The 25,909-nt window shown below is 44.5% G+C and overlaps 1 protein-coding gene across 1 annotated transcript in view; it reads right to left on the bottom strand.

Moving 5' to 3' along the window:
• Window positions 1-23,940, bottom strand: part of BST1 (bone marrow stromal cell antigen 1) — a gene marked incomplete at both ends in the record, with an annotated part of 28,462 nt that extends 4,522 nt beyond the window's left edge. Inside the window, 8 exons of the mRNA XM_079711609.1 lie at window positions 5,575-5,634; window positions 8,668-8,754; window positions 12,617-12,709; window positions 13,282-13,358; window positions 16,206-16,288; window positions 19,935-20,070; window positions 22,247-22,373; window positions 23,750-23,940. Coding sequence (XP_079567735.1) covers window positions 5,575-5,634; window positions 8,668-8,754; window positions 12,617-12,709; window positions 13,282-13,358; window positions 16,206-16,288; window positions 19,935-20,070; window positions 22,247-22,373; window positions 23,750-23,940 — 854 coding nt within the window. The remainder of the gene's footprint in view (window positions 1-5,574; window positions 5,635-8,667; window positions 8,755-12,616; window positions 12,710-13,281; window positions 13,359-16,205; window positions 16,289-19,934; window positions 20,071-22,246; window positions 22,374-23,749) is intronic.
• Between the last annotated feature and the right edge of the window lie 1,969 nt (window positions 23,941-25,909).

Below are 25,909 nucleotides of genomic sequence, written 5' to 3'. Positions count from 1 at the left end.
AACATGAGGGGGTTTGCAGAGCCAGAGTTGATGGTGCAGGCTGCAGCTTTAAACACGGAAGTCAAGGTTGCCTCAGGGAGCTGAGATGTGAGCAAACACAGTGAGTGAGTTGGCCACATGGGGAAGGACTTCCGGGCAGAGAAAACAGCGACCAAGGCCCTGTGGTGGGAATGTGCTGTCAAGTCCCAGGAGGTCACTGCGGCTGAGTCCCAGTGAAGAAAGGGAAGAAGAAAAAAGTCTGAGAGAAGTGGGGCTGGGGGTCCTGGGCAGGCTGTTTGGCTCTTACTCTGAGTGATGTGGGACTGACTGCAGGGCTGTGAGCAGATGAGTGACGTGACTGAATTTTCGAAGGACTATTCCTTATACTATGTGCATGTTTGAAATTTCCCTAATAAACAATAAAAATAAAAGGCTAACTCCTTAGTAGCTGGGTTTCAAAGAGGCCCCGTGGCTCAGACCAGGCTGGTCACAGTAGATGATGGGATTTTCCATTAATTTTGTAAGTTGAATCAACAGGATTTTTTGCTGAAGGGTGAAAGAAGGGAAGGCATTAAGAAAGGCGCTAAGATTTTAGGAACAGGCGTTTGGAGATTTTTGGAAAGGGGGGTGTTACCATCAATTGAGACAGGGATGTATGGGTAGACCAACTGAGGGGTGTATTCATTTCCCGTTGCTGCTGTAATAAACTCAGTGGCTCAAAACACCACAGTTTTATTTATTCTCCTACAGTTCTGGAGGTCAAGAGTCTGAAACCAGTTTCCCGGGTTAGTCAAGGTGTCAGTGGGGCTGGTTCCTTTTGGAAAATCTCCAGAGGGGAGAATCTGTGTCCTTGACCTTTATCTACCTTCAAAGTATATCATTCTAATCTCTGCTTGCATTACCACACTGCCTTCCCCTCCTCTTGAACCAAATCTCCTTCTGCCTTGCTCTTATAAGGACACTTACGTTACATGCAGGGCCCACCAGGATAGTCCAGAATCATCTCCCCACCTCAAGATCGTTAACTTCATCATACCTGCAAAGCCCCTTGTGTAATATAAAGTAAAATCCACTCATTCCAGGAATTAGGACCTGCATATCTTTGGATGCCATGACTCAGCCTACCACCGTGGGTAAATTCAGTCGGTTTGGGATGTGTTGCATTTGAAATATCTATTAGACATCAGAGTAAACTGCTGAATATACAAGTGTGGCGTTCAGTACAGGGCCTGGACTAGAAATACTCATTTTGGAGTCACCAGCATACAGATGAGATTTAAAGCCGTGAGACTGGATTTAAAGCAGAGATTCAATTTCCCAACCTCCCTGGAGTTAGAGCACAAACGCGTGCTCAAAACTCTGCCAACCAGATGTACCCACATCTGGGTATAGCTGTGGGCATAGTAGATTAAAACAGCAGATGCCACCGAGGGTTCATTCTAGCTGGGGGTGCCCTGGCACCAGCTCTCCGAGGCAGCCGTGGCAGACATTCTAGAAGGAGCAACCAGGCACAAGCATCATAGGAACTCTCTGCGGTGTCTGTGCCCAACAGGCTGCAGGCGGATCTCCCCTAGGGCAGTTTTGGGTGGGACTTTGGCATAGCCTCCAGCCCTGCTTCTCTGGCTCTCCCAGGAAGACTCTGAGTGACCCAATATCCTTCAACACATCCCATTTCTGCTGAGCTACCTGGATCTGGTATGCGATGCTTTGTGATTATGAGTTTCGACCAACGTGCTCCTTACTTGAACTTTAGGAACCTGAAGGCTGCACCTGGGTCCAGGCTCTGGGGAGTCTTTCTAGTATCCTGTCTAGAAGGGAGGTTGGGCGCCGTCTTCACAACAAACCCATGTGGCAGTTTCCATTATTTCAGTTTTGTAGATGAGAAAAATGTCAAATTCAGGTCATCTGACTCCAACTGCATTGCTCTCACCATGGCCAAAAGGGTCAGTGTCCACAGGACTGTGGGCAGGAAAGCACAGGATGTCTTCAGGGAAGTGGATCCAAGCCTGCAGTGAAAGTTTCCGGTGGGGAGCAGTGGGTGGTGTGTTTAGAAGGAGGTTTTTATAACCAGGAAGGCCAGGCCAGAAGTTTAGACTCGGTAGCAGGGAACATTGAAGGTTTCTGAGCAGAAGGGACAGGAGAGTGGATTTTGTTCCCAGGTGAGGAAAGTGAAGACCCAGGTACACAGTCTGCTCTTTACTTCCTGTGAGAGGACTCAAAAACATGCGTGCCTAATTCACAGACAGTGAACAGCAGAGAGTGGGAGAGGACTTAACCTCGCCAGCCACCCTGGGACACCTGCTGGTGTTGGTGGATCTCTTATCCCAATTTCTAGTCAAAAGAGCCTAACTGTCGCCAGGGTGAATTCTGGAAACCTCATAGACTCACTTCAGACCCACTCACTGGCTGGGTAGTCTTTTCTTGGGCAAATCCTTCATTATCTTCTCTAAGCCAGAGTTTCTACACCCCTGAAATGAGGGTAACAGAACCTATCTGTACCGGTTCAGATATAGGTTTGGTTGCTGTTGAAATGACCCCAAATCCCAGGGGCTTAGACAAAACAGATGTTATCTCTCTCTCCATAACTGTGCAGGCTGATACTGTGTTTCCATGGTAGGGGGCACCCAGCCTCCGTCTATGGCATGCTCTGCCATGCCCAGCGAAGGCGGCTCATCACCACACCTTCTGGGTCCATACACCAGCCAACAAAGGGGGAAGGAATGAATGTTCTTTCCTTTCAAGTCACCCACATCACTCGGCCACAGAGGAAAGAGAGGCTGGGAAGTACAATTGTTATTCTTGGCAACCATGAGGCCAACTAACATTCAAGCGTTCTATTACTAAATGAAGATAGGAAGAAGAGCTATATGGGGATGATGAGCAGTCTCTCTGCCTGTCTGTTTGTCTTTCACTCTCCTCTCTGTGTCTATCTAATGGACTAGTTAGAAGGATGAACAGAATGTTCTATGCAATGCACACAGCACAGCCCCTGGCATACAGTTGATGTCCAGCCCAGATTAGTTTTCTTCTCCTTCTAGATGGAAAAATGGATCCTACAGATTTTTATGGAGCACCTACTCTGTGCAATTGTGATGAGACACACAAAGAGGAAGTTCATGCAATCTCTAAGTTGAGTGTTGGAGACAGATGGTGAGGAATGAATTACAACATGACTGGAAAGAGGGAAGCGCTGTAGTTGGGTTGTGCACAAAGTCAATGGAGCACAGAGAAGGGAGTTCTTACATCCACCTGCAGAATCAGGAAAGTCTTACAGACAAAGGGACATTTGGAGTTGGGTCCTTAAAGGTACATACAATTTTAGCAGATAGGAAAGGAAGGGAAGAGAACTCAGGTGTTGGCATCAGAAATCTTCCTGCCAACACAAATCAAAACAACAATAAAGGGCTTCCCTGGTGGCGCAGTGGTTGAGAGTCCGCCGGCCGATGCAGGGGACATGGGTTCGTGCCCCGGTCCGGGAGGATCCCACATGCCGCAGAGTGGATGGGCCCGTGAGCCATAGCCGCTGAGCCTGCACATCTGGAGCCTGTGCGCCGCAATAGGAGAGGCCACAACAGTGAGAGGCCCGCGTACCGCAAAAAAAAAAAAAAAAAAAAAAAAAAAAAAAAAAAAACAATAAAGCATCATGTTTTATCCAGAAGACTGACTAAAATTAGGTATAGATACAGGTACAAGTACAGATAATACCCAGGGTTAGTGAAGAACGGGAGAAAGGGGCACCTGCCACATACTGTTGGCGGGAGTGCACACTGGGGCAGCTTTGTTGAAACATATCAAAATTCAAACTACAAATACATTCTTTGACCCAGCAACTCCCTTTCTGGTAATCTTTCCTACACAGACACTTCAACAAGAGCTCAAGGTATGCAATCAAGGATTATATTTCAGCATTGTTTATAATAATAAACAACTACAACCACAACCTACAACTAAGTCAGCCTATGACTGAAAAATGGTTAAATAAATGGCGAGTGGCCATCCTACAGAATACTCCGCAGCCACTAAAAGACGGAGTCAGAAAGTAGGCACAGACAGAAAAGGATGACGTCCTTATATCGTTAAGTGAAAAAGGGCCACAGCAGAACAGTCTGTCCAGCATGACTGCTTTTTGTACAACAACAGAGGCAAGTAAATAAATGAAAATAAGACCAAGCCAAAAACAAATAGATGAACAAACTTACATCTCTGCCTGGTAACATATGTGTATGTGTGTGTACTGGGATGCATGGGAGGAGGTGGACCAAAATGTTGAAAGAAATTACTTTGAGGAAATGGAAGTAGAGGGAAAAGTCTTCATCTTATTCACTGTTGATGATAGCTAAATACTGGAAACAATCTAAATGTCCCCTTTGGGCAATGGGTTAAATAAATCATGATGTGCACACACAACAGAACACTACAGATAGGAAAACAACACAAAGACACTCTTATACGAAAAAAGCGCGTTGCAGAATCCTATGTATACTATCATTTATACTAATAGTATAGGGCTTCCCTGGTGGCACAGTGGTTAAGAATCCGCCTGCCAATGTAGGGGACACGGGTTTGATCCCTGGCCCGGGAAGACCCCACATGCTGCAGAGCAACGAAGCCCATGCGCCACAACTACTGAGCCTGCGCTCTAGAGCCCGTGCTCTAGAGCCCATGCTCTAGAGCCCGTGCTCTGCAACAAGAGAAGCCACGACAATGAGAAGCCCACACACCACAAGGAAAAGTAGCCCCCGCTTGCCTCAACTAGGAAAAGCTCATGCACAGCAACGAAGACCCAACACAGCCAAAAATAAAAACAAATAAATTAATTAATTTAAAAAAATGTATACATTAGGATTGAGAAATGTAAACCTTACCACTTAAATGGAGTCAGGAGGTCAGAAGGGGGAGCTCTCATGCAGTGCCACTCACATCAATTACAGGAAGAATTACAGAATTACAGACCCCAACAGAATCATCCACAGGAACAATCATCAATCATCAACAGGCCACAGCAGGAGAGATGTACACTGCATCTTCTGTAAGAAATCAACTACCCCAGCAACTCAGCCAATGAGAAACTGTCATCACCTTGAATTCTCACTTTTCTCTGATGGACTTTCATTCAAAACACCCCCTCCCAACTTACTCCTTTTTCTCTATAAAATAAAGTTCCTCTCCTTCGTTTATTGGACTTGTCTATGGTTTTGCTATAGCCTGCTTGTCCCGAACTGCTATTCCCAAATAAACCCATTTTGCTCGTAACATAACTGTCATCTCTAAGGGCAACAGAAATAAGTTTTAATAGGTCCTCCTGCCACCCCATTCCCAGCCTTTGTGCTGAAGCTGAGGCATCAGGGCAGCCTCTGCTCTGTGGTACATGGCAGGGGTTCATTCAGCTCAGCTGCACAGATGTTCAGCAAACCTGCACCAACCCAGCAGTTCAGAGATGCAGAGAAGTGCAGTGCAGAAGTACCAGTCTTACTCTGCAGCCAGACGTTTTAGGGGGTGGGTGTAAAATGATATTGCAATTCACCAGCGTTCTATAAATAGTATGGACTGATTATTTTGGGGAAGCAAGGAAGTTGGGTTAAGGCATTCACTTACGAATTTAAGGCACAGTCAGGATGAGTGCTGTGTTGCACACACATTAAGAGCTTCACTGGTCTATAAAATGAAAAGAAGTAATATTTAAGGGATTATTTAAATGACTTGCATTCATCATACATTTATGGGGGGGCCTGCAAGGTACTGGAGATACAAAGTCTTTGACCTCGAAGAACATAGTTTCTTTTTAAAAATATTAGCCGGCATTTATTGAGCACTTACTATGTACCAAGAAATCTGATTACATATTTTACATAGATTATGTCATTTAATCCTCACAACAGCCAAACAAAGCAGGTACTATTATCATCTCCAATCTAGAGTTGAGGAAGCTGTCCAGAAGCACTTGCTCAAGTTCTCACAGTAGCAAGCTGTGGAGCTGAACTTGAACCTCCACTCCAGAGCCTGAGCATGGAACCACTTCTGTAAGGGTGTACGATTTTGCTTGGAAAAACCTCTTGGTAAGAATTTTGGGCAGGTTGGACTCGAAGCACACAGGTGATGTCTGGTGCCCAGGCTTCAGCGAAGAAAGTTAAATTGCTCTGTACAGTAGAGGTAGAAGATGTGGGGTCCAGGCAGCCAGGAGGGAAGGGAAAGCAGCAGTGAAGACAGGAGCCAGGTAACAGTGGGAGGAAAGCCAAAGGAGGATCTCTGGGTAAGGGGACCAGAAGGGACTCTGGAAGAACAGGAAACACGTTCGGTCTATGGCACGCTATGTGACCCCTCTGTAGGACTCCCTACTTCTCAGTCTACACTATTCAGATATTTTTTACAAGAGTAGTTTGTTATTTGCTATGTTATGCCCCCCAGAAAAGATGCATTGAGTTTCACTGAGTCTGGATCAATACAGCGCTAAGCAGAAAACAATCAAGAGAAAAGAGAGGCTTTGGGGAAAGACATCGCCAAAATTTGCAGGGATCCTGGGGAGAACTTTCAACTGCCACAGGACAGAGGTCAGTGTCACCTGAATTTTGAGAGGCATCTGGCTTGAGTTTGATTTGTTAACCTTGTTCGCTCTCCCATGTTAAGCCTGTTGTTATCGCCTCTGGGGTCCCAGGAGCAATAAAAACCCTACCTTAACCCAAAGAGAGCCCACGAGCAGTACAAAAATGGGAGCTGGGAGGCTGAGCCAGGCAAGGGAGGAGCCCTGAAACCAGCTTTGGTGGGGGAAACTTGAGCCAGTAAAAGCAGGCTGAGACCCTGAGGCTCACAGCCTGTTAGTCAGGAATGAGACCCTGGCTGGGCTCCCACACTTGACCTGATGACTTATAAAAAGACAGCCTCCTCGGGGGAGGTCCTGGACCAAAGCAAAGGGGTCCTAACTGTGGAATTTTTAGCCATGGTTTTCTCTACCATTGAGCTGTTTTAGAGTAAGAATTATCTTTTATTTAATTTACTAAAATCTGATGCCTTGATTAAGAATTAGAGTTCTACAGTAGAAAGAAAAGAGGAATCTTCAGGGCCACTCAATGCTGGGTTCAAATTTCAGCTCTGTCACTGAGTGGTGACCTTTGGGAACTTGCTCAACCTCTCTTAACACTTAATTTACCCATCCATGAAAAGCGGATATTTATATAAACCTTAAAAACAGACAAAACTAGGGCTTCCCTGGTGGCGCAGTGGTTAAGAATCCACCTGCCAATGCAGGGGACACGGGTTCAAGCCCTGGTCTGGGAAGATCCCACATGCTGCGTAGCAGCTAAGCCCGTGAGCCACAACTACTGAAGCCCGCACGCTTAGAGCCTGTGCTCCACAACAAGAGAAGCCACACCAGTGAGAAGCCTGCACACCGCAACAAAGAATAGCTCCCGCTTGCCTCAACTAGAGGAAGCCTGCGCATAGCAATGAAGACCCAACAGAGCCAAAAATAAATAAAATTTAAAAAAAGAAAACAGACAAAACTAACCTATGCTCTTACAAGTCTAGAGAGTGGTTACTACTGTGGGCAGGCAGGGAGCCTGAAAGGGAAGCCAAGGGGAGACTAGGGGTGCTGGTTGTGCTCTGTTTCTTGATCTACATGCTGGGTACATGTGTATGTTGAACTTGTGAAAATTCATCCACCTGTATACTTATGGTTTCTGCATTTTTCTGTACACAGATTATATTTCCAAAAAAGAGTATGTGCTTCACTTTGTTTTCAAAAGAGGGTGATAACAACACCTAACTTGAGAGATTCCTGAGAGCATTAGCAATAATAGATGAGTAAAATGGTACAGCTTCAAGCTGTGGAAAAAGAACAGCTTTGAGGGGCTTGTTCTCCTGGGGAGTCCAGAGTAGGGGGAGACCCACACTTCCAGGGGCTTTGCTCAGGTGGGACGGTTACCTGATCCATGGAACTTTTGAGACAGCAGAGGGCAACAGGGCCACCTGGATGGTCACGGGCACTGGCAAAGACTGCGGATGTAACGTGCACCCTGCCCTACCCACAAACGTTTGGGAAAGCCACTAAATCCCTGCAGTGTTGGACTCCAGCCCCTAAGGAGACAAACAGGCCTGTAGACTCAGGTGCCGACACAGAGAGAAGAAGGAAGCAGCAAGGTGAGTAATTCCCAGTCCAGGGGAGGGCTTTCAACTGCTGCGGGGATTGAGCCAAATTTACCTACATTTCCAAGTATCAGGAATGCCCTGAAACGATCTCTGATTATACGTATATAAAGTGCCTGTCCCATAACGTGCTCAATAAATGGTAGCTATGATGATTTTCCTGTTGGTCCACAGTCACCATGCATCTCTCTGTAAGTATCTCAAACTCCACCTTAGCACATGTCATGCACAGAGTGGCATCCAGAGATGCAGGGACCACAGTCCCTGTTCTCAGGTGACGCACATGCAGTAATCAAGTGAAGAGAAAACTAGACATACACAAATGACAAAGGGCTGCTGTCTGTCCTTTAGCGTCATTAAAAAGGACTCTGGACAGAAGTGGGCGGGAGCCAGGTGGAACCCTGGCCAGAAGGCACTCCCAGTCCCCACACCCAGTGACAACCCAGAAGGCACAGTTCCGTGGGCTTTGGAGCTGATCTCTGAAAAACCTTTTCGGCAACCCTCTGCTCCTCCTTTGAATATATACACTGACTATAATTTGCCACCTACTTGTAGTCATTGATACAGCTATACTGGAAACCCATTTTCTCCAGTCTCTCTTCCAGGATTTTCACACTGCCTTCTCCACAGGATTCCCTGAAACACAAAAACATAAAAACTATCGAAATAGAAGGAGAAGAGGATGGGGGGAGCTGTTTCTATGTTAATCAAAAAATATTTTGACCGTGTGCTCCCTAGATGTTCTCCTCTCTGGAGAAATACGTGGCAAATTCTCTGGACCCAAAAAGGCTGCCAGCAGTCAAGCCGCGGGTGCCCAGGACAGGGTGCTCTGAGCTTTCAAACCTGCCCGAAGTTTTGCAAGTCACAGGCCTTCGGAGGGCTTCTGCCGGCGCATGCGCGGTGCTCCACAGGGCTCATCACAGCCCCGCCCGCCAACGCAGCGCTGTGCTTGTGCGCCGAGCCTGACCAAAGGTGAGTGCCAGCCTGTTCAACCCAGAGTGTATGAAGTTAAGCTTCAAATGGAAACAAAAACATACATGTCAAAAATATGAGAAAACGTAGATAAACAAAAGGGAAAAAACCCCAAATCTCACATCAGTAGAGATAACTGCTGCTAACATTTTGGTGTACATCATTCTAGACTTACAGTATATTTATTCCCACAAGACTTTTAAAATATTACAATGTGATTCTGCTGCCCAACGCATTTTGTAATATGTGTTTGCCCATGTCTGTGTATATACATATATACCTCTCCGCCATTATTTTTAATTCCTGCCTGGTCTACCTTACACAATCAGAACACAATTCATAAAAGCAGTCGCCTCTTGTTAAAGACCAAGGTTTATTCCTATATTTCAACGTCATTGACACTACAAAAAAACCTTGTTGAAGTTTCATTCTCATGCACATGCTTAATTATTTGCTTCCTTAGCATACATTCCTGAAAGTAGGTTTCCTGTCACCGAGGTTTTGAATGCTTTTTAAGGCTTTTGATGGCACTGCCACACTGAACCCCATGTTGACCACCCCAACAGAGTATAAGATGTCTATGTCCCCACGTTCTCAACAACAAGGATTCTTGCCCTCCCGACGGTCAGAGTTAAGCAGGGGGATTGATAAAGGCAGAGGTGGGTACAACACTGCCAGCTGTGATGAGTAGGTATGTTATTCACGTTCCAGACAGGATCTGGCCTCAGTTTACCTGGAGTGGGAAGGTGAACAGCCTCCCCACTATAAAATTAACAGAGAGGAGGTGTACAGGGAGGAAATGAGCCATGGGAGGAAGTTTTCACAGAAGTGGAATTCTAGGCATTACGGGAATGAAGAGGGTAAGGTGTTGAGTGACATCATGTTTTAGAACCTTGCCAAAATCTGGGACTCTGTCCTTCTCTGGGCCAAGTTCACTACTTAGAATTTTTTGGTAAACAATGACATGGAGGTTTCAGGACACCTAGACACAGAGCTCAGTCAATAGGTTATTTTTTTTTTTTTTTAAATAAAAGCAATCAAAGCAGTGCTAAACACAATTAGCTATCAGCCATGTGATTTTTCACTTTCTATGATTTTTTTCCCCTAAAATCTGAGCAGTTTGGGACCCCCATTTTCTTAGCTCATGACCTGCACCTCCATCCTGTGGCACAGATGTGGACAACCAGGTGTTCTTACCCCTTTATCATCTCTCCTGACACAGAAATAATGGGCTGAGATGACAATGAATTGCAATTTCCTTATCTCATTAAAAACAGATTCAAAGAAAACAAAAATAAACAAATGTGACCTAATGAAACTTAAAAGCTTTTTGCACAGCAAAGGAAACCATAAGCAAGACAAAAAGACAACCCTCAGAATGGGAGAAAATATTTGCAAACGAAGCAACTACAAAGGATTAATCTCCAAAATATACAAGCAGCTTATGTAGCTCAATATCAAAAAAACAAAAAACCCAATCCAAAAATGGGCAGAAGACCTAAATAGACATTTCTCCAAAGAAGATATACAGATTGCCAACAAACACATGAAAGGATGCTCAACATCACTAATCATTAGACAAATGCAAATCAAAACTACAATGACACTTTGTTATAAAGCAGAAACTAACACACCATTGTAAAGCAATTATACTCCAATAAAGATGTAAAAAAAATAAAAAACTACAATGAGATATCATCTCACATTGGTCAGAATGGCCATCATTAAAATATCTACAAACAATAAATGCTGGAGTGCGTGTGAAGAAAACCTCTTGAACCCTCTTGCACTGTTGGTGGGAATGTAAATTGATACAGCCACTATGGAGACCAGTATGGAGGTTCCTTAAAAAGTTAAAAATAGAACTACCACATGACCCAGCAATCCCACCACTGGGCATATACCCTGAGAAAACCATAATTCAAAAAGAGTCATGTACCACAATGTTCATTGCAGCACTATTTACAATAGCCAGGACATGGAAGCAACCTAAGTGTCCATCAACAGATGAATGGATAAAGAAGATGTGGCACATATATACAATGGAATATTACTCAGCCATAAAAAGAAATGAAATTGAGTTATTTATAGTGAAGTGGATGGACCTAGAGTCTGTCATACAGAGTGAGTAAGTCAGAAAGAGAAAAACAAGTACCGTATGCAAACATGTATATATGGAACCTAAAAAAAAAAATGGTTCTGAAGAACCTAGGGGCAGGACAGGAATAAAGACGCAGATGTAGAGAATGGACTTGAGGACATGGGGAGAGGGAAGGATAAGCTGCGAAGAAGTGAGAGAGTGGTATTGACATATATACACTACCAAATGTCAAATAGATAGCTAGTGGGAAGCAGCCACATAGCACAGGGAGATCAGCTCCATGCTTTGTGACCACCTAAGGGGGTGGAATAGAGAGGGTGGGAGGGAGATGCAAGAGGGAGGGGATATGGGGATATATGTATATGCATAGCTGATTCACTTTGTTATACAGCAGAAACTAACACAACAGTATAAAGCAATTATACTCCAATAAAGATGTTTTAAAAAAAAAAGATTCAAAGGACTATCTTTCTCTGATAGATACATTAAAACAACAAGCAAGCATAACATCTAGACAAAAAGCAACTTCTCACAGAAACAAGAAAAACAATACATATTGTTTTTCATGCAACAATAAGTATAAGTTGTCTTCTGGGAAGAGAAGAGCAGATTCTGGTATGACTGTGTAATAAGTCATTTGCAAATTTAATCTACTGCCCAAGAGAAAAAATAATCACTCATTATATAGTGAGTCTTAGGGGGTCCTGGTGGCCTGAAATGGGGAATTTGCTAAGATACTTCCAGAACATTCTTTCAATAACACGTCCACTCAATGCTTTCCCCAATGTAGCTTCAATGCCCTGAAGGACAGGGCCCCAGCTGCTTCTGAAGCACCATCACGTCTGCACAGCTTTTACCAGGCTTGGCCTTATTGGCTTGTCTCTGAGCCAACTGGGTTTACGTTTTTTATCTTTAGTTTTGCCAGCAGTGCCCTTTGTTGATGAGAAGGATGAGTTCAAGTTTGCATTGATATCTGAGCTGATATAACCACTTGAGTTAGTGGCTTCCCAGAAAAATATAGATCATAAAAGTTTCCTTAGCCAGTTATCTGAGACCCAGCTGCGAAACTGGTTGTTCTCTGAGAAGAACGTCTTCATTACATGGTCCATGAGTCCATTCTGTGAACTCCTAGTGAGGCTTTTGAGCTTTAAATGACCAGGGAGAAAAACTGGCTTTGACCTACACAAATGACCTACTCAGAAAGGCTGAGAGGAGTATCTGGATAGAGGAGGTTTTCTCTCTGGGCTCAGGACTGACTCATGGCATTTCCAGAAAGTCAAGCCTTTGCCTTTCTCTGCCCACCACATTAGAAACAGAGAAGACTGTTGATTCCCCAGAAATGTATATGTAAATCAGACTGGATCATATCACATCCAAGAAAAGCATGTTTGCACAAAGATCATTACCAGTAGCACCATAACTTACACATTGGATCCCCCGATTTCATGCATAACCCAGATCTCAATGCGTGTGATTTTATCCTTCTGTAAGTGGGGAATTTCAAAATCTGCAAAAAACCTGAGAAACAGGAAAGACATTTCTTAAAGTCCTAAAGCAATATGATACTGTTCCCATATCAATGTTAGTTGACTTACACATTACTTTTGTTTTAAAGCTTTGAGGGGGGGCACTTTTTAGCTTTAATTTTTAGGTTACTTATTTCATTCAGGCATTCATCAGCTGTTAGTGGTATAAATGTATGGACATAGTTCTGATCTCCAGGTCATTCAATTGTTTTTCTCTACCTGATCTTACAGAAGCAAGCATTAGACTGGGGATGTGGATGATTCTCTTAAGCCTCCATTAAAAACAACTAAAAACAGGGCTTCCCTGGTGGCGCAGTGGTTCAGAGTCCTCCTGCCGATGCAGGGGACACGGGTTAGTGCCCTGGTCCGGGAAGACCCCACATGCCGCGGAGCGGCTGGGCCCGTGAGCCATGGCCGCTGTGCCTGCGCGTCTGGAGCCTGTGCTCCGCAATGGGAGAAGTCGCAACAGTGAGAGGCCCGCCTAACTCAAAAAAAAACAACAACAACAACAACTAAAAACACATTTTGGCATCTTTGTCTTACATGTTGGTGCTGCATTCTTACCCTTTTACAGGATAGGCTCCTGTTGGCTCTGAACCATTCAGCATGACATTGATCACCCCAGAACTATCCTTTGCATACTGCAAAAAGAAGCAAGCATTTTGAGTAAGCTAAGAGGTCATTTTTAAGCTATGAAATGGTCAACTGTTTTTTAAATTGACAATTTTCAATACTGGCTAGGATGTGATAAATTTGGTATTTCATAGAGCCAGAGGGATGCAAACTGGCATATCTTGGAAAGCAAATTGCTTTGAAATGTCAAAAAATGCAGTAGTTCCATGCCTGGGAACCTACCATTATAAAATAATGCAAACTAGTATCAGATTCCAGCATTGTATCAGCTGGTGTACACTAACTTATGCTGGCATTACAAGCAACCTCAAAATCACAGTGGCTTTAAACAAGAAAGATTTATTTCATGCACACACTACATGTTTATCACAAGTGTTTGGATTTGGGGTTTGGGTTTTGCTCCATATGTCCTTGCTCTGGGACCCAAGCTGATGCAGTCTCCACAACTGCAGAGTCACTGGTTATCAGGAAAGGGAGAAGAAAGTGGCAAATCACAGACCAGTTCTTAAAGGCTTCCACCCAGATGTCACACAGTCATTCCTACACACATCCTATTGGCCAGTGTAAGTCACACGTAAATAACTTCAAGAGACAGAATGAGTGCAAACCACATGCTCAGAGGATGAGCCAGAAATACTTGGTAAACAGCACGAAGGATCACCTGGTGCACAGAGATGTGCACAAAGATGTATATTGCAGCATGGTTTGTAACTAGTCTAAAACAGTCAACGTCAACAACAGGGAAGGATAAGTCAATTATGGCACTTTCATGTCTGAAATATTACCCAGCCATTAATAAAAGTCTACAAAAGATATGCAATAACATAGAAAGTGCTTACATTCAAAGCAAAAAGCGAGACTAGGTGGACAGAGCATGTGCTCCACTCTGTTAAAAATAAATAGGCAGAAGTCCTGGAATATTAGTCAATATTCTCTGGACCTGTCTGTCCCTGAAATTCCCAAGGGACAGACAGGTCCAGAGAAGTTCCCAAATCTCCAGTTGAGAACACTACTGGTGCATATAATTTCCCTGATAAAACGTTTATTCTAGTGTGAAGCCGGGTGCGGGGGCCGGCAGGGAGTATCACGCAGCTCTGTGACACATGCCCAGCAGAGCCATGCCAAATGCCAGCTGCAACAAAGCAACAAGGTACTCCATGCCACGCCTGTCTCAGATTGCTTCCAAGTAGGCTAACAGTCTCAGTTAAATCTGCAAATGTCAAGGTCTGATGACCACTATTTGCCCTTAGGTAGCATGAATATGGATGATTAGTTTTCTTATTTATACTTTCTATAATTTGTCATTCTCTATCCTGAGCAGTTATTACGTTGATAATAAAAAATTTTTTTCATTAAAAAATGCATGCAGATACAGTGAGGCTCTATGAAGTCATGGTCAAAAATTTGGTTTCTGGCTGCTGCACTTAGTAGCTGGGTAATAAGTCTGATCAAGTTTCTTGGCCTCTCTGTGCCTCATTTTTCCTATCTGTAAAACAAGGGTAATAAGAGTCCCTACCCCATAAGATTGTAAAGATCAAATCACTTAAAATAATACTTAACATTTATTGAATACTTCTTTGCTATAGTTCAGACCCTCTCCTCATCACTATACTATACTACCTCTCCTCATGTTCAGACTATCCAGCATATTCTAAGGGCTCATAAAATGTGGGCATGATTATTGGATTATTAGATTCCCATTCTAGAGTTGAAGGAAGTATAAAATGGTGGCTTGCAGCACACTTTGAAGTTGGGCAGATCTGCTGGGGAGAATTTTTTTTTTTTAACATATAATGTTAACATCACCCCCAAGTTGTCGTTATGATCCCATGTTCAAGTGCTGATGCATCCACAGCCTCCCACTCCTCACTGAGGGTCTCGGGCAGCTCACTGCCAGCTGCCTGGAGCCTGTACTCGAAGCAGAGCCTGTGGGGAGTGGGCTTGAACGGAGGGCTCCGACTGGAGCTGGCAGGAGAGCACAGGAATAAGAATGCTTCTGTCTGGAGCGGGCCCTCTGCTTAGTTCCAAACTGCAGCTGTGGTGGAGGATTTGACCAAAGTCTCGCTCACCCTGATTAACAGTGGACCCAGTGAACACCTGGTGATCCAGAGCAGGAAGTAGGACCAGAAGAGACAGAGAGCCCTGAAAGGAGCTTGGTGGCAGTGGGTAGAAGGACCTGACATCCACCAGCCTTCTAGTCAATACAGCTAACAGTTAATTGTTGACTTGCTTTGCTCAATAGTTGAGCTAAGGACTGCACCCTCTTTATTTGGAATCTTTGGTCTAACGCTGGTGACAGAAAATGTAAGCTGTAGTCACTGGCATGTTATAGCTACCGATAGCTATCATCAACTCTGGTGACAATACCCTCTGAGAAACAGACCCACATTTAGGGGACCATTTCTTTGTCTCCATCTTATCCCTGGTCTCCTATTGCCTCCTCTTCAGTTCATATCAACTTTGTGCACATCTCTGATGCCCACATCAAGATCTTAGGGGTCCCAGGCTCTCCTATAAAGCAGGGGTTACCCCACTTCACACCTCAATCAAAATCACATTGATTTGAACTACTAACAACAGCCACAACACCAGAGTAATAATGTCTGTTTAATCCCTTCTTCTGGAGCTAACATTCAGAATTTTTTCTCTGTACCAGGCATTGCATTAAGCATTTTAGCTTCTTAAATCCTCACCCCTTTATGGAGCATAGAGCGTGAATCAGAATGTTGCAAAGGTAGAAAATGAGACTCACAGAAGTTTAGTAATGACCCAATGGCCCAGCCTCTGAACCCTTCTCTACCCTGTTCACAGATCCCACACCTGCTCAGTCACCCAGCCAGCCATCCCAGGATTACCTGGATGGATGCACTTTTCCAGTAAGAATCCACAGGATTGTTTTCACAATCTTCTGATGTAGGGCAGGATTGGTAGTCGAGTCCTACAGGGAAAATAGACAAACACATTTTATTTCAAAGGTTATATCAAGGAAGAATTAATTGAAAATATTTGCTGGCTCCGCAAAATATACTGAAACTCATTCTACATAATGTGTATGGGCTTAACATTCATAGTTCTGCCCACCCAGTCCACAAGGAGCCTGGTGAGGAAGCACCCAACCCCTGATACAAAGACATTTGTCATTGTGCTCGGCACAAATGTGAGGAAAGCAGAGAACTAAACAGCTGGGTTAATTCTCTACTGGAGTTCTAGCAAGTTATATATATATATATATATATCCAAAAATTATATATAATAATATTATATTATACATTATATCCATATTAAAAATTATGTATTAAAAATTTATATTTATTACATATATAACTTTTTTTTTTGCATTGTTGGGAGAAATGCCTTCTCCAGTTAACCCAGTTCTTAGAAGTAAATACAAGAAAAATAGACCAAGAAAGTAACAGTCCTTAACCAGAAAATAGAAATTTTATAACATTTAAAATATAGGGCTTCCCTGGTGGTGCAGTGGTTGAGAGTCTGCCTGCCGAAGCAGGGGACACGGGTTCGTGCCCCGGTCCGGGAGGATCCCACGTGCCGCAGAGAGGCTGGGCCTGTGAGCCATGGCCGCTGAGCCTGCGTGTCCAGAGCCTGTGCTCCGCAACAGGAGAGGCCGCAACAGTGAGAGGCCCACATACCGCAAAGAAAACAAAACAAACAAACAAACAAAAATATATAGAAAATGTTAAAATGTATTACATTTAAAAGAATTTTAAGGACAAAATTCAGTAGATATATAATGGGATTTGTTCCCCATTTACTCTATAAAAAAAGGAGAAAGTGCTAACTGACAATTCGTTCCAGGGAGAACGAAGCAGGGCAAAATGTGAACTTCTTGAAAGGAAACACATGGAGCTTCCTTGCTCCCTCTGGGTGCACCAGCATCTCGATGTGCTCACCAACTTGGAGGCTCCCCAGACCCCATCAGAGAGGGGTTTTTATGGAGATTTCATTAAGTAGACATGATGGATTAAATCACTGGTGATTAACTCAATCTCCAGTCCCCAGCCCTTCCCAGAGGACAGAGGATGGGGCTGAAAGTCCCAACTCTCTAATGATGTCTCTATCTTTTTGGTGACCAGCCAGCATCTGAAGCTATCTAGGGGCTCCCAACCACCAGTCATCCCATTACCATACAAAAGACACTCATCACTCCTCAGGGTCCAAGCGTTTCAGGAGCTGTGCGCCAGGAACCGGGGGGACCAAGACCAAGTATTAATTTGTATTATACCACAGTCTCCCTTCATGATCTTTTCATCTCACCCCTCCTCCATTCTCCCTCACCCTCTGTAGGATCATCAAACTGAGGCTTCCTGGTCACAGTCCACTGGAAGAATGGCCATGTCCATTTGATCTGCACCCTGCCATGCTTCCCATCTCACACAAAGTGGAAGTCAGCATCCTCACAATGTCCTGTGCTGTCTGGCCCTCCTTTATTCCTCTAGCCTCACAGTCTACTACTTGCCTCTTCACTTACCGCCTGCCTTTCTGTTCCTTAAATATGCCATATACACTCCCACCTCAAGGCCTTTGCACGTGCTGTTCCCTCTGTCAGGAAATGCTCTTCCTCAAGTCCTTTAGGTCTTTGCTCAAACATCACCTTCTCAGTGAGGCCTTCCCTGGGCCTGTGTAAAACTGCAATGCTTCCCTCTCCCCTCCTCACCAGCCAGCACTCCCTACCCTCTTTTCCCTGCTTTGTTTTTCTCTGTAACCTTTATAATCTTATGGCGAATTATATGTATATGTTTTTACTTGCCTGTTGATGGTCTTACCTCCACCCCTGCCCCTATAATGTAAGGATGAGGTATTATTTTCCTGGTTTATTCTCTGTTGTGTTCCCAGTGCTTAGAAGAGCAAGGACTGGCATGGAGGAGGCACTCTACAAACTTTATAGATGGATGAATGAATGGAGGAGCAAGAAACAAAACTGAGCTTAGGTTAATTTTTTTTTTTTTTTTTTGGCCACACCACACGGCATGTGGGATCTAAGTGACTCCAATACCCAGGGAGGAAGAACGTCCAGTCTTCACGAAGGGACCACCTCCCCGCAACCGCTTTCCTTGCTGGCCTTCGTCCTGCTCAGCCTTCAAGACTCATCCAGAGCAAGAGCCGCCAGGAAGCTTCCCGAGGCTCTGGTCTATGCCGGTGTCTCCCTCTGCTACTCCCTAGCTCTGGGTCGTTCCCACCTCAGAGCACACCTCTCTGCACTCACAAAACTACATGTTTCCTGAGGGCAGAGACCGCTGTATCACCAGCTCCTAGCATGGGAGTTGATGAATGAAGAGCGTTTTCCTTACTGTCAGGCCAGCCTCTGTGACTTTAACTTTCACTGTGATTTTGCCAACTACAAAATTGCCACTTGCCATCTACCTCTAGAAGGATTAAATCATGAGCCGCTGCAGCCGCTGACCTTCAACACCCCCTGAAAGGAGTTCAGGGTGGAGATCAGGAATGAGGCACTCTGTGCTGTGGGAAAAACTGGCAGAACAGGTCTTTAGATAGTTAAATAGTTTCAGGAGAAGATTTTATGAGCCCAAGTCTTGCATCTCCTCCTATTTAGGAAAGTACTAAAATCATTAACGGTGACATCTGTTCCTTGTGACTAGCAGCAGGTCTCTGCCAAAATGTGTGCCTGGGGCTTCCCCGGGATTCCCTGGTGGCACAGTGGTTGAGAGTCTGCCTGTCGATGCAGGGGACACGAGTTTGTGCCCCGGTCCAGGAAGATCCCACATGCTGCGGAGAGGCTGGGCCCGTGAGCCATGGCCACTGAGCCTGCGCGTCCGGAGCCTGTGCTCCCCGACGGGAGAGCCCACAACAGTGAGAGGCCCACGTACCGCAAAAAAAAAAAAAAAAAGTGTGCCTGACTTCACACACTCACCCCCTTCACTAAAATCATACATAACAGTGACCCTTCCCCCCTACCTCTTTGGAGCAGTTTCTCAGAGCTATCTGAAGTGCTGTCTCCCGGGCTATAGTCCTCATTTTGCCCTAAATAAAGCTTAACTCTCAGCTTTCACGTTGTGCAATGTTTTTTTAAGTCAATAATTTGAATCTCAAAATATCTGCTGGCGGCCTGGAGCAGCTTCAGAATCAGTGAGAAGAGGGGAGAATCCTGGCCCTAGCTCTTCAAGTCATTTAACCTCCCAAAGCCTCAGTTTGCCCCTCTGGAAAATGAGGATAGTGAGACAGAGTCATGCAGGACTCTGGAGTCAGACTCTGACTTTGCTGTTTACGCACTGTGCGATCTTGAGCAAGTTTCTCAGTCTTGCTGTGCCTCACTTTCCTCGTTTGTCAAAATAGAAATCAGGATAGAACCTATCCCATGGGGCTGTTGCAGGGATTAAATGAGTTAATATCCATAAAGTGCTTAGAACAGTACCTAGCAAAAGATAGATTCTCTTTCTCTATTATCATTGTTATTATTTAATTATTATTATGACCACTTTACCTGAGAGGATTTGAGGGGGGCGGAATCCAAAGAGATAAAAAATGCATATGAAAGCACTTAGCACAAATGGCAAATGCATAGTAAATAGGAACCTTGACTTTTCTTGTGATTCATGCAGAAGTCTTACCAGAGGCATTTTTCTGTCGACACCAGCTCAAGAAATCTCCAACCATGCCATACAGAACATTGCACAGTGGCATAAAGCGACGGCCGTTCTCCGCATAGCTGGTGACAAGGAGGTGGTTGTTTTCCCAGAACAGGGACTAAGGAAAAACCAACACAAAATGAAATCAAAACAGATTTCTTCAGGCACAGTATCATCAAGACAAGTCAGGCCAAGCATTTCTCATTCACCTTGGACTTGCCTCACAACAACTGAACCTTCTTTGTTTTTGTCTTTAGTTACCCATTCAGAGAGTGCTACCAGCTCTCTTTTCTTTATTCCAAGGGTATCATGCAAATGTTAATGAAATATTTTCCCAGAAGAGAAAAAATATAGATACATATATACATATATATTTTTTCTAGTAGTTAAAAAATTATAGATAGATTTTTTTTTAATCAAGGGACCTGGGTTCAAATTTTGGGTCTGTCATATACTAAATGTGTGATCTTGAGCAAGCCATGTAATCTCCCTGTGCCTCAGTTTCCACATGTGGAAAATGGGGAGTATGAACCCTTTCTCTTCTCCCAGAGCTGTGGTTAGGATGATATACAATCACAAAATGAATTCCTAAAGGGTAAAGTGCCTCAAAAATACATTACTTTTATATTATACTTTATAGTTTCCACTATGAAGTTACAATGTTTTCACATAATAATAATACAAATAACAATATCCCCCTCATCATGCCATCAGATCCTCAGTATTCCAACCAGCAGTCTCTGTCTAGACTGGATGCTTCCCAAGGGCAGAGGCTGTTTTGTTCCCTGTTGCATCTGAAAGGCTGAGAACAACACCTGGTACATGGAATTAGCTGAGTATTTACTGAGTTTATCAACCAAAGTCCATGAGATAGGAGAACAAAAATAACAGCTCCCCTTTTTACTGACCAAGAGGCTGCAAGGTTCAAAGGCAACATATACTCAAAAATCATGTTTTCAGCCTATTATGCATTTGAACCTCCCAGCTCCATTTACCTGCCTTTACAAATGAAAAAAATCAATGTTAAGATGTTTTCATTTGTAAACATCAATGTTACATGGCTTTACGATGAAAAAATCAAGTTAAGAATTTGTGTCAACCTATTTACAATAGCCAGGACATGGAAGCAACCTAAGTGTCCATCAACAGATGAATGGATAAAGGAGATGTGACACATATATACAATGGACTATTACTCAGCCATAAAAAGAAACGAAATTGAGTTATTTGTAGTGAGGTGGATCGACCTAGAGTCTGTCATACAGAGTGAAGTCAGAAAGAGAAAAACAAATACCGTACGCTAACACATATATATGGAATCTAAAAAAAAAAAAAGGTTATGAAGAACCTAGGGGCAGGACAGGAATAAAGATGCAGACGTAGAGAATGGACTTGAGGACATGGGGAGGGGGAAGGGTAAGCTGGGACGAAGTGAGAGAGTGGCATGGACATATATACACTACCAAATGTAAAATAGATAGCTAGTGGGGAGCAGCTACATAACACAGAGACATCAGTTCAGTGCTTTTTGATCACCTAGAGGGGTGGGATAGGGAGGGTGGGAGGGAGACGCAAGAGGGAGGGGATATGGTGATATATGTATATGTATAGCTGATTCACTTTGTTATAAAGCAGAAACTAACACACCATTGTAAAGCAATTATACTTCAATAAAGATGTTCAAAAAAATTTATGTCAAAAATATGTCCTTCATTAAGAAAAAAAGAATTTATGTAAGAGAAATAAAAAAAATGGTATCTAACTTTCTTTAAACTCAAGGTACTGTTCTAAACAAGCAATTTACATAGATGTTCTCATTTACTTTCACTGTGTTAGTGCTTAGAGTGCAGACAGAATACAGACATGTAAACCGCATGATTATATGTTAACCAGTTTCTTTAAGAAACTGGTCCTGAATGGATATAATCTTAAGACCTGTTAAGAGGAGGGATTGGTCTCCTGGGAGGATACTGACATAGAGGGTTTTCTGAAGTACTAAAGGTTCAGGCCTTTGGAGCCAGTTAGGATGGAGATTGTTCAGAACTGGCCAGGTGCAGAGGCCCCGTGGGAAAGGGGTGGTGACGCCCTGATGTTCTTGGGCTTCTGCACTGACTTCTTGACTTAGGAAAGTTCCTTCTGCCCAGGACAGGCAGGAGACCCAGGAGCACCGTTGAAGACAGAGCCACTTTCCCACCAGAGAGCCTGGCGCACTTTGTGAGTTGGTTGCTTGGCCTGGACACTGTCTGTCTCTATAGAGACAGAGTAACATTTTACCGAGGTGAAGGTAGAGTTACCTTGTCTCTGGGAATGGAGTGCCTGGAGAGGTTAATAAAAAGATCGTAATCTGAGGGAAGCACAGAACAGGGATCCTTATCCAGCACCAATTTAAAGGCTTCCCAGATGGCTGTGCAGTTCTTGTCCCTGCGGAAAAGTACAAGTTTAAAAAAGAAAAAGAAGAAGAAGAAGAAGAAAAAAAAAAGACCACATTCCAGTGTGATATATTTCCGTTTCTCTCTCCAAGTTTTTTACTAGTGATTTTGTCAAATATCAACTCTGCAGAACTGGGCATACAAAAAAGACAGGAAATTGTCATAACTCTTGCGTTAACCCCAATTCAGAAGAGGAAGAAAAATAACTTTGGTGATGGATTTAGAAATCTGAAAGTGGAAGTGTTTTTCAGAGGTGCAACACACATTTCTTAGAACTTAAAACAGGCTCACAGAGACAGCAGAAAATGCACAGAGCTAGAAGGTGACAATTCCGGTAAACCACATGGTCTGCCAGCTTCAGGTGCCCCTTCATTTAGACACAGGTCCATCCTGGGGTTGGGGGCCAGGTGAGATCAGGCAGACATGCAAGACCTTGTAAGGTCAGGAGTGAGCACAGAGTGTGGAAAAAGACTGCTCCACCTCCTGCTAAGGCAGAAAGTATGACTTCCAGTGTCTGCTGCAACTCCTTAAGTCCAACCTAGCTTTCCAAAACCATTTCCCACCCCATTTGTAACTTATTTCTTATGCTGGGTGGTAACATGGGTGTTCCCTGTATTATTTTCCATTCTTTTTTATTGGCCTAAAATCTGTCACAATAAAAACAACTGGCACAAGAGAGGGACTTTATGAAAACAGAAAATATGTGTCCAAGGAAGGAACAAAAATTAATAAGAAGCACAGTGCTGGCAAGAGAGGTTCAAACTTTAAAAGTCCTCTAAATTAGAAGACCTGAAATTTGAATTCCCAAAGTACCTGGACTCGGGGAATTCCAGCTGGAGACCATATTCCTGGGTCTGATGGGTTCTGGTTAACCTTACGCTGGCTGTCGTCCAAACTCACCGCTACATAATCCTCATCCACTCCCCAGCATCCGCTTCATTTTTACACACACACACACACACACACACCCTTCACCTCCAGACCCCACCCAGTGCACCCTCCCCAGTAGATTCCCCATCCTCCTTCCTCTTCCCCCTCCCCCTCCCCTTCCTCTCCCCCTCCCCTTCCTCTCCCCCTCCCTCTTCCCCTCCCCCTCCCCTTCCTCTCCCCCTCCCCTTCCTCTCCCCCTCCCTCTTCCCCTCCCCCTCCCCTTCCTCTCCCCCTCCCTCTTCCCCCTCCCCCTCCCCTTCCTCTCCCCCTCCCCTTCCTCTCCCCCTCCCTATCCCCCTCCTCTCTCCCTCCCCTTCCTCTCCCCCCTCCCCCTTCCTCTCCCCCTCCCCCTTCCTCTCCCCCCTCCCCTCCCCCTCCCCTTCCTCTCCCCCTCCCTTCCTCTCCCTCTCCGCCTCCCTCCCCAGCCGCCGCGCTCACCGCAGCTCGGGGCTCAGCACCGCAATGTACTCCGCGCAGCGGCCCAGGAAGATACTCTGCAGGTGCGGGACGGTGCCCTGCCCGCTCCAGCGCGCGTCTGCAGCGCCTGCAGCGCCCGCGGCCGGCGGCAGCAGCAGCAGCAGCAGCGCCGGCAGCGGCCGCCCGGACCGCGCGCACCCCCGGGCTTCCATCGCAGGCACTTTGGGGGTGCCTCCCGGACTCGCCTCCTCCCGTCGCGCTGAGGTGGCTCCCCGAGCTGTCGCTGGGCAAGATTCTCGCCCTAACGGAACCCGCGCTCACTTGCTGTCTCTCTTTCTACTTCAGCTCCGGGACTGAGTTGGGACATTACCCGGGGCAGGACTATTGCCCTTGGCTAATCTCGGCCGGAGTCCACCCTAGAGGCTCAAAGAGGAAGCAAGGTTGGAGAAGGGGTGAGGCGAGTACAGTCCCCCGAAGGAAGATTTTTCTGGCTTCAAACTATGACAACTTTCACAGACACCCTCTTTCTCACTGGCTAATGATGAGTGGACGGTGTTTGTTTTCAGGAAATAATAACCACAAAAGCTAATATTTATTGAGCTGTTACTATGTGCCAACCACTTTACAAGCATAATTTTCATTGCCTTTTCACAGTATCCCTCCAAGCTAGGTTTATCACTCCCATTTACAGGTGAGTGAATTCAGGGAAGTTAAGTAGCTTGTCGGAGGTCACAATCTCCCTTCCAGATAGATGCAAAATTCCAGAGACAATCAGTGTAGAGATCTGAGATTAACAGACGTCACTGGAGGGCCAAGTCCTCTGTTCCTACGGTAATGATAGCTCTGTGCCTGGCAGACGTGATAAATGTGGGAGGCCCGTGAGAGGTAGGGTGGAAGGTTCTGGAATATTTTATTTTAATCTCTCTTTTCTATTTTTAAAGTTTATAACCAAAACTCTCATTGTCCTGTCCAGCCCCTCCCTAACTTGAGTCCACTTTCCAGAAATAAGCATTTTAAATTATTTCAACAGGTTTTTTTGTTTTTGTTTTCCTGGCATTTACTTCCACATTTCCAAATAATATGCCTGTATGCCATTTCTTGATGTTTCCATTTTGGATAGTATTCTATGACTTCCCACAACATCAAAGGAAATTTTATCTTTAACCCCACATATCCTCAAAAGCCATCCTTCTGTACCCTTCATTGTCCAAGTCTTTTTATCAAAAGCTTTAACTCAGTAATCAGCATTTATGTTATTATGACTTGTGAATATTATTCATGGCTGAGTTGTAGTATTCGATGATTCTGTTTCCTTTCTTGTGAACTTCATGCTTACCCTAGAGATAATAATAGTCTCCCTCCCACCATCCCCAACCACTGGCTTATTTGTTTGTTTGTGATATTATATGTACACTTATGATTATGGTCAAATTCTCTACAAGACATGTAAATCTTTCAATGCATTTAAAAGTATCAGTCAATATTTCAGGTGGTGTGTGTGATTTCTTTCTCTCTCTCTCTCTTTTCTTTTTGTTTCTTGGAAACACCCTTTTTTGTCCAGCTTACTCTCCCAGTCTGAGATTACTGCTCTCAACTTGCTGCACAGTTGTCTTGCAGTGGCCCAGGAAGATGCCTGTTCTTGTCTCTCCTGGATTGATGCCCTGTTTCCTAGATCCCATGTCTAGAGCACACCTTCCAATAGCTTCTTTTTTTTTTTTGCAGTACACGGGCCTCTCACTGCTGTGGCCTCTCCCGTTGCTGAGCACAGGCTCCGGATGCGCAGGCTCAGCGGCCATGGCTCATGGGCCTAGCCACTCCACGGCATGTGGGATCTTCCCGGACCAGGGCTCGAACCTGCATCCCCTGCATTCGCAGGCAGATTCTTAACCACTGTGCCACCAGGGAAGCCCTCCAATAGCTTCTTGAGAAGATGCCATAGGGGCTAAATTTTTTGACTTTTGCATAATAATGTAAAATGTCATTATTCTACTCTCATGCTTGATTGAAAGTTTGGTTAGAGAGAATTTTAAGTTGCAAATCATTTTCCCTCAAAATTTTGAAGGCAGTGCTCCACTGTTCTCTGATTTCTGTGTTACTATTGAAAAATCTAGAGCCCTTTCCCTAATCCTGTTTATTTGACCTTCTCTCTGGAAGTTTTTAAGATAAATCTCAAGAGTATGA

Source organism: Hyperoodon ampullatus, assembly GCF_949752795.1.
Source record: "Hyperoodon ampullatus genome assembly, chromosome: 1".
NCBI lineage: Eukaryota > Metazoa > Chordata > Mammalia > Artiodactyla > Ziphiidae > Hyperoodon > Hyperoodon ampullatus.
The sequence above is the reverse complement of the archived record's forward strand: the minus strand, read 5'-3'. Positions and strand labels throughout refer to the sequence as shown.